General features: G+C 41.4%; 2 protein-coding genes across 2 annotated transcripts; one reads left to right on the forward strand and one right to left on the reverse strand.

The window, feature by feature from the left end:
* snrpe (small nuclear ribonucleoprotein polypeptide E) lies at positions 1-8,536 on the reverse strand. The gene is made up of 5 exons (XM_080462272.1): positions 8,364-8,536; positions 7,347-7,373; positions 6,947-7,009; positions 4,163-4,241; positions 1-206 (listed from the first exon to the last, which is right to left on the reverse strand). The coding sequence occupies exons 1-5, from the start codon at positions 8,415-8,417 to the stop codon at positions 151-153; spliced, it is 279 nt and encodes a 92-aa protein (XP_080318398.1). The 5' UTR covers positions 8,418-8,536; the 3' UTR covers positions 1-150.
* A 91-nt stretch (positions 8,537-8,627) lies between these two features.
* On the forward strand, positions 8,628-11,581 carry LOC308108949 (THAP domain-containing protein 6-like). Its single transcript, XM_080462280.1, has 4 exons — positions 8,628-8,752; positions 9,019-9,211; positions 9,363-9,482; positions 11,124-11,581. The coding sequence occupies exons 1-4, from the start codon at positions 8,673-8,675 to the stop codon at positions 11,337-11,339; spliced, it is 609 nt and encodes a 202-aa protein (XP_080318406.1). The 5' UTR covers positions 8,628-8,672; the 3' UTR covers positions 11,340-11,581.
* Positions 11,582-11,939: the final 358 nt, after the last annotated feature.

Raw genomic sequence — 11,939 nt, forward strand, 5'->3', positions numbered from 1 at the left:
TTAAGAAAAAAAACAAGGTTTATTCTCAAAATATAAGCACATGGTAAAAAGAAACACTCATATTATCCATGTCATACAAACACAAAGGATGTAATCCAGAACGAGGAAATTATTCTCCTTAGGAAAGTTGAGACGTGTTTGTGTGTGAACTCAGTTGGAGACGCTCTGCAGCAAAGTGATGTTGTCTCCTTTCAACATGACCCTCCCTGGAAGAGACGCAGGAGACATATGAGAACTAAAGACAGCACATCATCTCAACACACTTTCATCAACATCTCAACAGCCAAAACTGGAAAAGAGTGTGAAAAGTACCTGAAGAAACACACTGCTGTGTAATCAGATTACTGGATTATCTGGATGAGCGATCACTTTCATGGTTATTCACATGGCAACATTTAAGTGAAAACAAAACATTTGTAGGGTTTCGGGGTCCGTTTAAACCACTACGGCACCAGAAATCACTGAAAATAATACTGCGACTGCACCACCGCCATGATAAATAGTTTTGCACGGGTAGAGAGACAATAACAACAATAAACCCTTTTCACACAATGTTCTTTAAATTTTATTGCCACCTCCGGTTGGACCAATTTAATGTGAAAATACGGGACATCAGAGAGCGTTCAACTAAGCTCAATTTAATTTCTAAAGGTATCGTTTGTGACACTTATCGATCTGTAGCTGCGCGAGACGTCATGAGGTGCTTGCAAAACCGCAGGACAACAAGCAGCAACTTCAGCTTTAGACTGAATGTGAGAATATGTTGCAGTCAGCTAGCAGTGTATCGGAGGGTGTGCATCTGTCGGGATTATGCAAACTAATATTTTGTCACTTTACTCTCTGCTAGGCTGCCCACCTACTAGGCAAAAAAACCTCACTGACATTATTATTTCCATCGCATAAAAAGTGCAGGAATGGAATGGTACGGTCCGGTTTGGGTTTCCACCACAAGAATTGCTGATGGAACTGAAATAACCACTCCAAAGGGTGACGCTTTTCCATCGCCACTCCGTTGGGGTACTCAGGACAAATGAACAGGTCCGGTTTTGAGGAGCTGTCTGCTGATTGGTCAGTGATTTACGACACGCCCTCAACATTTCAATATGTCGGCTGTATGAATCCTCTGTTATTAACATTCTCGGCTTTGCACACGGTTCTTTGTTTTTTGCGGAGCAACTTTCACGTTGGTCCCAAAAGAGCAGAGGCGGAAGCAAGCACGACAGCCACAAACGAACCGGGATCGGAGCTCAGAGGCAGCCGTGGACGTCCGTCGGCTCCCCTCGAACAGCTCCGGTGTGCTACCGAGTCCGCTCGTCACAACACGTGACGTCGCTGGCCAGCGGCTCAAGACGCGATGTGATGCAACGCGATGATCGGACTCGGACCGCGTCCATACACAGTGCGCCGGGACACCAGAGCTGCTCCGAGCCCCGGTTGTAGGGCCCCGAATCGTGTCCCCTCTCTCAGCCCCAACGCGGAAGTTGCGGACCGACGCCAACTGGCTTTGTGTAACCTGGAGTGCGCTCCAGTATCACTCCGCTGGAGCGACATCACCGGGGCCGGCTGGCATTCGCTCTCTCGACCCTGAGGAGCTGCTGTTCATTGCTTTGATGCCGCGGTCAGTGCCGTTCTCCTCGGCGAGCGGAAGTTTTAAAATGGTGACGTCTGGCTGCAGAACGCCGCCTCGCTGTACAACTGCTTTGCTAACATCCACATTGCTTTGTTGCTTTGTGGTGTTTTGAGTGTAAAATCTGTCCAAACAGCAACATGTTGTCATGAAAAATTGGATAGGACAGTGCTACTGCCCTAGCCTGCTCGCTGGCTGCAAACTGTGGAATGGATTTCATGACTCATTACTCCTCGTCTCATTGAGACCCGCCTCCCTTCAGGAAATCCAGTCCACAGTTTGCAGCCAGCAGCAGGGAAACACTTGTGGAGTCATTTCAGCAACACTGAAGCACAGATGAGGCTTCATGGATCAGAAATCTCTGCAGGTTGGATATGAAATTTCTGATCCGTGAAATACGTTTATATCACAACCCTATCCCGAATTCACTTGCCCGAGCAAAGCTTTTACAAGCCCCGGACGTTTGGACAAGCCTTAACGTCGAGCCCTGCCAGCGCGTGATTTGTAGGGCTTGATGAGACGTACAATTGAGTTTTGGTTTGATCTCGCTACAACATTCCTACCGGCCATGGTCGCCATTTAACTATTTTTGGTGGCCGTTGTAGTGTGTGTAGGTGGCGTGAGAGAGCACATTTTGGCACTCTGGGGGTTAATTTTTACATTTTCTTATGTTATTTAGTGTTAATGAGCATGCCAAATTTGGTGAGCATGTAAGCATGTTTAGGGGGTTAAATATATTCTCCTTCAGAGGTTGAGGGCCGTTCTTTGGGTGAAAATCGTACTTTGAAAGGCAAACCGGACTTCCTTTCAGATTTAGGTCTAAGGTACCAGCGCATGATTTTTAGGTCTCGATCAGACGAACAATTGAGTTTTGGTTTGATCTCTCTACATTTCTACGGGCCGTGGTGGCCGTTTTAGTTTTTCTAGGTGGCGTTAGCGAGCCATTTTAGCACTCTGGGTGTTCATTTTTACATTTCCTTAATTCTATCGCCAGTCTTTATGAATGTGCCAAATTTGGTGAGTTTATGTGCAAGTTTGGGGCAAAAAAAGAATAATAAACACGACAAAAATAATAGAGGCCATGATTGGGCTGACCCCGACAGGCCAGAGGCCAGAGTGTGAGGTCCCGATCAAGGCTGCATGCAGCTTTAATTCAGAGTGTTTTTCCTTTTCAGGAATTTTAATTTTAATGAAACCTTCTGATGCAAAATAATGTGACATGTCAAAAAAAGCATTCACCTATAGCTGTTTTTACAAACTCACTCTGACAACAATAGTGCCATAATGTTTTTTATGGCACTATTTTACCAGTTCATCCAACTCAAGATCTGGCCAGTTTGACATCCCTGACTTATACCTTACACTTAGACCTGACGTTAACCAGCGTTTACAGGCGCCAAACAGCTTTCACTCAAACCACTTCCCGAGGTGATCAGGGACAACAGAGGCATTGTAGTGTAAACAGCATGCTTCACGAATGTGCTCAGGGACTGTGGCTTCACAGGAAAACAACTCGGATGTAAATGTCATCCTTGTGCACTGCGTTTTCATTTAAAACATCTGAAGTACCTCAACAAACATTCCGGTGTTTATCGCAGAGATAAAACCAATCGTGTGCATTGGGCCATTTAGTGGGAGTGACCAACCAACCAACCAACCAACAGTTTATCGCGTTTAGTTTGGCAGTACAAAATTTGAATTTTGTACAGTTCATAGTACCGAAACATTTCCACAATCTCTGCAGCTGAAATGAGTATAGGCCGAAGCCAAGCCTTACTTTTTCCTATCCCTTAAAATCCATAAAGTAACCCTGAACGCCAGTAATACAAAGAGAAAAAACCCAACTTAAAAACAAACCATAACAAAAACTTACTCCAAGTTATCGGAGTTATCAGAAATTTACATAATTTTAAGTAATCGCCAAGTACATTCCATAATATGACTCTCAAAAATCAAACACATCTGTATATAACATTGGTCTTCACATAACCTCTTTCAAAGACACCCAATCCTCTTAAATTGTAATTATTTCCTCTTAATTTATAACAAAAAAGTCAATACAGGTGGGAAGACTTATTTTTCAATCGAAATAATATTTCTAATAATTTTAAGTATACAATATCTACAAAATTAGAGGTAATAAAACAAGCTGATCTAAAGTGGTTAGCCCGAAACAAATAAAGAACAAGTGGCGCAGTGGTTAGCGCTCTCGCCTCACAGCAAGAATGTCGTTGGTTCAAATATGGCCCAGGATGTGGAGAGTTTGCATGTTCTCCTTGTGTGCGTGAGTTTCCTACGGGTGCTCCAGTTTTCTGCCACATTCTCAAAAAACATGATGGAAATTCCCCCCTGGGGATTAATACAGTGCTAAAATAAAAATTTAAAAAAAAAAAAAAAAAAATGTCTGCGTCAGGGCTCGACTCATGCAATCAGATAACCTGAAACGCATGATAATGCCAGGTGTGAACGGGCTCTGAGGGACTTTACATTATCTGCCTCTTCAGTGAATGGATATTATTGACGGAGTGATCTTACCGAGAGGCTTTCTGTTCTTCGTTTTCATGTGGACTTCCTCTGCATCATCTAGAACCAGATTCATGTATTCATCGAAGCCCTGGAACACAATAACACGTTAACTTTGGGTTTAAAAAAAACAAACCTTCTCACCCTGAAGAAGCTTATTGTTCTCACTCTGAGTGGAGTCAACCGCACAAACAAGTTGAAGATGCTGGTCAATTTAACCCAACACAGCAGTGTCTATTCGAAAACCTCAATGAGGAAATAATTAAAAGAAGACTTCTTCTAAAGCCACACAATAGAAAATTGAAGGATTTTGGCCTTAATGAAAAAGGACAAATGGCTCCCACCTGATGCACAGAAGTTACATTAGATTTTACAGTGAGTCAAGTGATGGTCAAATGATTTGACTCGAGATTAGGGCTGAACGATTTTGGAAAATAATCCAATTGCAATTTTTTTCCTCAATATTTCCATTGTGATTTAAAATGCGATTATTTTTTCAAGGTCCTCTTCTCATGTATTTTTCAACAAACAAGCAATGAATCAATCTGTCTTATAATAAACAATATCAGATTTATTATACATAAACTGCTCTTTCTTATAGGCTAGGATTATGTTAAGATAAAGTCAAATGAAGCATGTATTAATATGAAAGACAGTTTATCTTCTACATCAATTACAGTTGTAAACTTACTAAATACTGTGATTTGCAGTCTTGTAAGTGTTCACCACAACAAGCCAACCGCTTGTGCATTGTGCTTATTAAAGCCGTAAACCCAGGTTTGGTCACTATACTAATGCAGGGCTTGACATTAAGGATTTTGAGCGGTTTGCTAATCTACATTACAGTAGGGAAGCACCGATCCACGTTTTTTCACTTCCGATTCGATCCCGATACTTAAATTTTTATATTTGCTGATAATAATCTCTGATAGCAGAGCTCTGTTTGCTTTAATATTATTATTATCATTATTGATGACTTTATATGAGGCTGTAATAAACTCCTCTCTGCAGGCAAGTATGAAATGTACAAATGGATGCATGTATTCTCTCAAAAGGCAACTTGGGGCTAGTATAAGGTCAGAAAAGGAAGCAGTACAAACTATTTTTGTTCCATTTGGACAATGTGGGGGTCTGTGTGACGTCATCATCTCATAATAAACTAGTTATATCTTTAAAACCTCAGAACCACTTTATTAATCCCTGGAGAAATTATTTAGCAACGCAGCACAAACAGAATCTTTCCAGCTCTAACACAACACGAATGATTGGGACTATTTTCAGGGAGTTTAGCGTGGAGTAGGACGCAGATTCATGGAGGCGTGAATCGACTGCTACAGCGGAGGAGCTGATGTTCATTGTTTTGATGTCGTGGTCAGTGCCGTTCTCCTCGGGGAGCTGGAGATTTAAAACGGTGACGTGTGTTGACCGCCTCGCTGTACAACGTTGATGTGTTAGTTTGTTGCTTTGTGGTGTTTTGAGTGTAAAATCTGTCTAAACAGCAACATGTTGTCATGAAAAGTTGGATAGCACAGTGCTACTCCCCTAGCCTGCTCGCTGGCTGCAAACTGTGGAATGGATTTCCTGACTCATTACTCCTCGTCTCATTGAGACCCGCCTCCCTTCAGGAAATCCAGTCCGCAGTTTGCAGCCAGCGAGCAGAGCAGCAGCAGCAGGGAAACACTGTGGAGTCATTTCAGCAACAGTGAAGCAGACGAGGCTTCATGGATCAGAAATCTCAGCAGGTTGGACATGAAATTTCTGATCCGTGAAATACGTTGATATCGGAACCCGATACTGGATTGGATCGGCTTCATCCCTAAAAACAATTCGCCCGTTCGGGGAAGGTAGGCAGATGACACGCACAGGAGCAGGTCAAATCGCAGCCTTTGCGATTAGAAAATCCCGTTTTATCATATCGCGATATTAGCGCAAATGCAATAAATCGTTCAGCCCTACCCGAGATCCAATAATTAACTCAGAATTACTGTATTACTGTTTATTTACAAATAAAACGTATGCATGGTTATAATCAGACATACAGCCAGTTCTATTCATAAATAACTTGCCAATAAATCTTTGTGATGAATGATATTTTAACCAGTTTTACATCCCTGATGGAAACAGATCAAAAGTAGACTGATCAGTCAGAGGTGGGAAACTTTCATCAAATGTCATCTTGAGAAGCAGCGGGCCAAAATAAAACTAATCAATGACAATGTCTGAGGACTGGAGCTAATTTAGATTTAAATTGAGCTCATTGAATTAAACTTCATTCATTGGATTATTTTCACCTTCAAATTTTAGCTTTTCAGTATTTATGGGAGGATTGACACTGGTGGAGGAGTTACATGAGGCCTGCGGGTCAAATGCACACTTTACACCCCATTTACATTTGATTATACAAAACGGAAACCCTAAGAAATAGGTAGTTTTCATGTTGGACAACTAGTTGATGCTGTTGGTTGTTTTTGTAATGAAACCACACACACATGCAGCAGAGAACAATAAAATAGAAACATCAACATTTGGAGTACAGACATTCGTATGTACAGACGACCAAGTTTGATTGTCATTACGATGACTTGACTATAAAACTACCAGGTCTATTGTCACCATTAATACAAACTGAAGCAGGTTAAATAGAATCAATTCAGTTATTACTGCCCTGATTTAGACCACAAAGATCGTCCTCTTCATAATATTCAGCTGCTTGATGTGAATACGAGATCGTCATCCATACCCAACATTTTAAAAGGGACATCACACTGCAGATCATAATAAACAAAGGACACTCACAATGATGCAGCCCTCTATCCGCATGTTCACCTGCTCGTACAGCCACACCTGGATCCGCGAGCGCTGGGAAACAACAAAAAACCTCTTATTCACATGTCAGCATTTTAATACTGTCTGAATAAATGTACATGTAGATAAACTATGTTAACAAATAATCAAAAACATATTAAATGGCAAAGAGCAAGCACTTTAATACTGTCTGCACTAATACAACATTTCACTGCAGTTAACAGTTTTAACATAGCTAGAGTGACAATAAAGGACTTCTATTCTATATATATGGCATAAATAGTTTTTTTATCTTCTCATCTGTATGATTCTGTATTTTTGTACATTTTGATGAGTCTGGACCAAATTTTAAAAAGTATGCACATAAAGTGTGAGGTGTACGGGTACTCACGTTTTGAAGATAACGAAAAATTAGGTTCTGGCAGGCAGAGTGAAGGAAATCCAACAGACACAAGTTAAACACGTGTAGAGTAAACAATGAAAAAGAGGTTGGGGACGACATTGTAATTTCTAGATTTGGAAGCTGCATTTCAGGAAAAAAATTTTTAAATAAGCTGTGCGGTTTTAAAGTTAAAACGCTGCTTCATAGCTGACAACTTTGAGTGATAATGTGCATCACGTAGGTGCGTCTTCCGACATGTGAACGAGCTGCGGGGCTCATACAGTAGCGACGTTACATGATAAACAAGATTAAATATGACTGATAGTCACTGGCGAGCTGGAACGCGCATGCGGCAGTGCCGAAGTTTGGAGGGAGAGGGGCGCCGTCATGTGCGCAAAGACCATTCTGCGCGAGAAACAAAGCCATGTGATACTATATGTATGAAAAATATACAAAATACCAATCAAGATTTATTTTCTCAAAAAAAATCTGAAATCTCATCCGTGGACGAGTTGTCCTTTGAGGGTGCTGTTGCAGTTTTGTGGACGAGTTGTCCTACAATAGCTATCGTTGATCTGGTGTTTCGGATTAACTGGCGCCCTTGCTAACTGGTGACCGACTTGCTTCGCGTCCCTTGTTGCAGCTGGGAGGAGCAGATGTTTATAAACTCGACAGAATTCCGGACCGCCGTTTAACTGCATTTGACTTATAAAGTAACATCGGCTGTTACTGGCAGCACCAAGAAAAACAAAAATAAGTCGGTCGGCAGTTAACAGAGAAACCGCAAAATCCGCAACACCGGTGAGCCGCGGCTAGGTGAGCCTTATCTCCCGTGAGTGCAATAAAACATCCATTATGTGTTCACGCATCTTAAATTAAGGTTATAATCAGTTTCTCGTTACCTATCCAAATAAAACTGGAAATAAATAAGTTCAGAGAAGTTAAACCTAAGCTTAGCCTTGCTGCTAACTTAGCCTAGCCGATCATTCGAACGCGTGTGTGAAATTGTGATTACAAAAAGGATACAATGGGCTGCACCATAACCTTCTGGACCTTCTGCCCCTGTCCTCGGTACGCCATTGCTGCAGTATTCCACTAGTCAGAGGGATTTAGAGAAGAATTGGTTAGTTTCCCAGAATGAGACGACGAAAGGATCACGTTGAAAGTGCTCCTCAATGGCGGGCTAACTTCCGATGTGTGTCACGTGATATCCGGTGGTTCAATACAGCGTATCCTGCAGGCGGGTCTATGCAAGAGACGCCTCAACGACTGGCAGGAACATACGTCAGTGCATCCGCCATCTTGTGAGTGGCATTTGTCAGGACTTCAGCAACGATGCCGCATCACTGTTGTGCTTTTGGTTGTACAAACAGACAAAATAAGGATAATCGACTGCGTGGGATTACCTTCCACAGGTAGGAAAAATATTTTTTTTTATTGTTGCCGTTGTGTTTAGCTCATATAACATTAACTTGGGACATAGATGAGCTGGAGCCGTGGGAAATGCTCTCTATTCCCTGGCTTAAGCTCGCCCTCAAATATCAACGTCCATTCGGTTCATCTAACGGAGGCTATTTTAGTTGTAGTGTGTAGAATATTACATTTCAAAAGAAATCAGTTGCTTTCAACTGAACTGTGGGCTTATATGACGGCTATTGACTAACTTTTTGCGCATTTGAAGGTTTCCCACCAACCAAACGGCGAGGAAGCAGTGGGAAGTCGCCCTCCGAAGGAAGGCTTTTATTGCCACTGTGTACTCGAGGCTCTGCAGTGAACACTTCAGGCAGGTGGACTTCGACAGGACGGGTCAGACTGTCCGGATCAGGGATGGAGTAGTGCCATCTGTCTTCAACTTCCCAGCTCGTCTTAAAAAAGTAGGTGCATCACTAGGTGATAAAGTTAAAACAATACCACACAGTTTGGAGAATTGTTTTGTTTAGCTACATGTTCGACTTAAAGGAGTATTTCCACGACATTGTGTGGTAACCAGATATAGCATTCCAAGTGTGATTGCTTTCATTTCAGCCGGTGGCAACCAGGACTGGCTGGACATCCAAACAGGCAGACACTGCAGCATCTCCGAACCAGTCAGTGTACTGTTCCCCGCCTGTTACAGCAGGAGAACCTCAGCCTGATCCCAGTCTTGTGAGTAGGAAGTACTGTCTGGCTGTGCTCAAACAGCTGTGAGCAACATGTCACATGGCACTCGTTTTAGACATACTGACATGTACACAAACATTATTATTACATACTAGGGATGTCCCGATCACACTTTTTTGCCCCCAATACCGATCCGATTTTTCAGAATTGAGTATCGGCCGATACCGATACTTTCCCGATCCGATACTCACATTGCTATTGCAAATATACTCAATAGTCTATTTTTAGAGCAACTAAGATGTCTGAAGCTAAAAGCACTATTGGCAGAAGCTCTGTTTAGCTAGAAATTATTGTAAAACTCATTTATTGAATCAAAATTCTTCTCTTTCTCTTTAGTTGTTGTTGTAAACTGAGGGTACAGCCACACGACAAGAATGATCTTTTGTTCTCCCTGGCCTTCTCCCAAAAAACCGTCCACACCTCACTATGAACAAGGCTCAACACGAGGGTTCAGGGCATGTAATACACATGCCAGGCCTTTAGGGGCGCTGTGACTCACCAAATACAATAAAAAAGCAGAAGAAGACAGATCACATAGAAATTTAGAAGTCGACTTCTGCACATAAACACATAAACCACTATATATAACTCTAGTTTTATAGGTCTATGGCCCCGCTCCGCCTGCTTCTAGCTTCTGCAGCTCGACCGGAGCTTGTAGTCCCTGATTGTTGTGGTTATTAGGTACGGAAAAGTTTTAGGGCCACTGAAGAAAAAAAAATATTCAGAGGCTAAAATAATAAAAAAAAAAAAAACCTTCGTGGCCTCAAAAAAAATCAAAAATCAAATTTGAGATTTTTTTTTCGGAGGCAAAAAAAACCTTTTGTGGCACCAGAAAAAGTCGAAAATCAAATTCAAGATTTCTTTTTTTTCACGGAGAGACCGTCTATCCATCCCTCATCATTTGCCCGTAGATGTGTATTCACATTAAATCACTTAATTCTGACTATATCGGGTTGCTTACTGCTTATGGGCATGTGACTTTACACAGGATTTCCTTGATTAATAAGAACACATTTAAATAAGCAGCCCGGGATTCGTGCCTTTGCCCTTCATACTCGACAAACTTCCACGACGGAACAAGGCAGCAGGCTGCTCTGTCTCTTCTAGTCCTGATACTGATGATAACTGCACCATGTTTATGAGCAACATTCTGTCCTGAAGTATCTTTTCATCACTTCATTAAACCGCCTGATATGCGGTGGAAGCAGTCACACGCGGCTGGCATGTGGATGGACGGACTTTTTTTTCCACCGTGAAAAAAAATAATCTCGAATTTGATTTTCGACATTTTTTGAGGCCACAAAGGTTTTTGTTTTTTTTATTAGCCTCCCAAATTAATTTTTTCTTCAGTGGCCTTAAAACTCTTCCGTAATTAGGGGACGTTGCGGACCGTGTTTTTTTTTTTTTTTTTTTTAGATCGGCTGGGTGACCGGCTGGATTTGCCGATCCCCGAGCACTCACAAATCACTAATATTGGCCCCGATCTGATATCTACTGATCAGATTGGGACATCCCTATTATATATATTGATTAGGATAGCAGATCAATTGTTTGCACGTTGCACAAGCAGTGAATTAATGTGATAACACAGGACTCGAACATGCAAATCTTTCTTTTTTCCACTAGGACCACTCCTATGCGCTGCCCACATGTCCTGATGCTTTGAAAGCCAGACTCAGTGAAGCCATGGCCGAGGTGGAGAGTCTGAGAAGAGAGAAGAGGAATGCCAAAGATAGAGAACGGAGGGCAAAGAGCACAGTGTGTGGTCTTCTGGAGGAACTGAGAGCGAAAAATCTAATAAATCAAGAGCTGAAAGAGAATATGTCATATAATATGGAATAATAGAAAAATGTGTAACAATAAATAAATATGTAATAGGTAAATATATAACAAAATTTTTTTTATGTGATACTAAAGTTAAATTTGTAAAAATAAATGAAAGTATAATAGGTAAATATGTAATTGTGTGTAAATATGTAAAAATCTACATTTGTTCCACAAACAAAGGTTATAACTTGTGCCCTAATGTACATGTTCATTGTACATAAAAGTCACATTGTGTGTAAATAAACACCTTTGCATATTTTTGTCATGGGCTCCATCATGTTGCTGCTCTAAAAGGAGAGCACAGCAGTCCCAATGTCCCATCTGCAAACTTCTTCCATTTCCTCTCAATACGTTCCATAAAATAAAATAAATATTAAATAAATGAAATAATTTTTAATTTAATAAATTAAAAACAGAAATGAGGTCAACTGAGAAGGAATAAAACTCAAAAGAATGACTTAAACGCCAACTGGCGGAAAATAAGTACTTATTACAAGACTTGTCCAACATCAACACAAACGGGTCAGCTTTGTTGATGCTATCAACAAGCTGCTGCTTAAAGTACAGTGCTAACCCCAATCTTATGACGTATCCAGTTTTGTCCTTGCCACAGGT

The sequence above is a fragment of the Lipophrys pholis genome, assembly GCF_963383615.2.
Source record: "Lipophrys pholis genome assembly, chromosome: 4".
NCBI classification, from domain to species: domain Eukaryota; kingdom Metazoa; phylum Chordata; class Actinopteri; order Blenniiformes; family Blenniidae; genus Lipophrys; species Lipophrys pholis.

Excerpts from the sequence above, each read along its gene's own strand:
- snrpe (XM_080462272.1), bottom strand. The coding sequence starts at position 8,417 with ATGGCGTACCGAGGACAGGGGCAGAAGGTCCAGAAGGTTATGGTGCAG. Across the intron at positions 7,374-8,363 it reads AGGTTATGGTGCAGCCCATT|AACCTAATTTTTCGTTATCT; the intron begins GTATCCTTTTTG and ends TCTGCCTGCCAG. Across the intron at positions 7,010-7,346 it reads TTTTTCGTTATCTTCAAAAC|CGCTCGCGGATCCAGGTGTG; the intron begins GTGAGTACCCGT and ends GTTGTTTCCCAG.
- LOC308108949 (XM_080462280.1), top strand. The coding sequence starts at position 8,673 with ATGCCGCATCACTGTTGTGCTTTTGGTTGTACAAACAGACAAAATAAG. Across the intron at positions 9,212-9,362 it reads TCCCAGCTCGTCTTAAAAAA|CCGGTGGCAACCAGGACTGG; the intron begins GTAGGTGCATCA and ends CTTTCATTTCAG. Across the intron at positions 9,483-11,123 it reads CTCAGCCTGATCCCAGTCTT|GACCACTCCTATGCGCTGCC; the intron begins GTGAGTAGGAAG and ends TTTTTCCACTAG.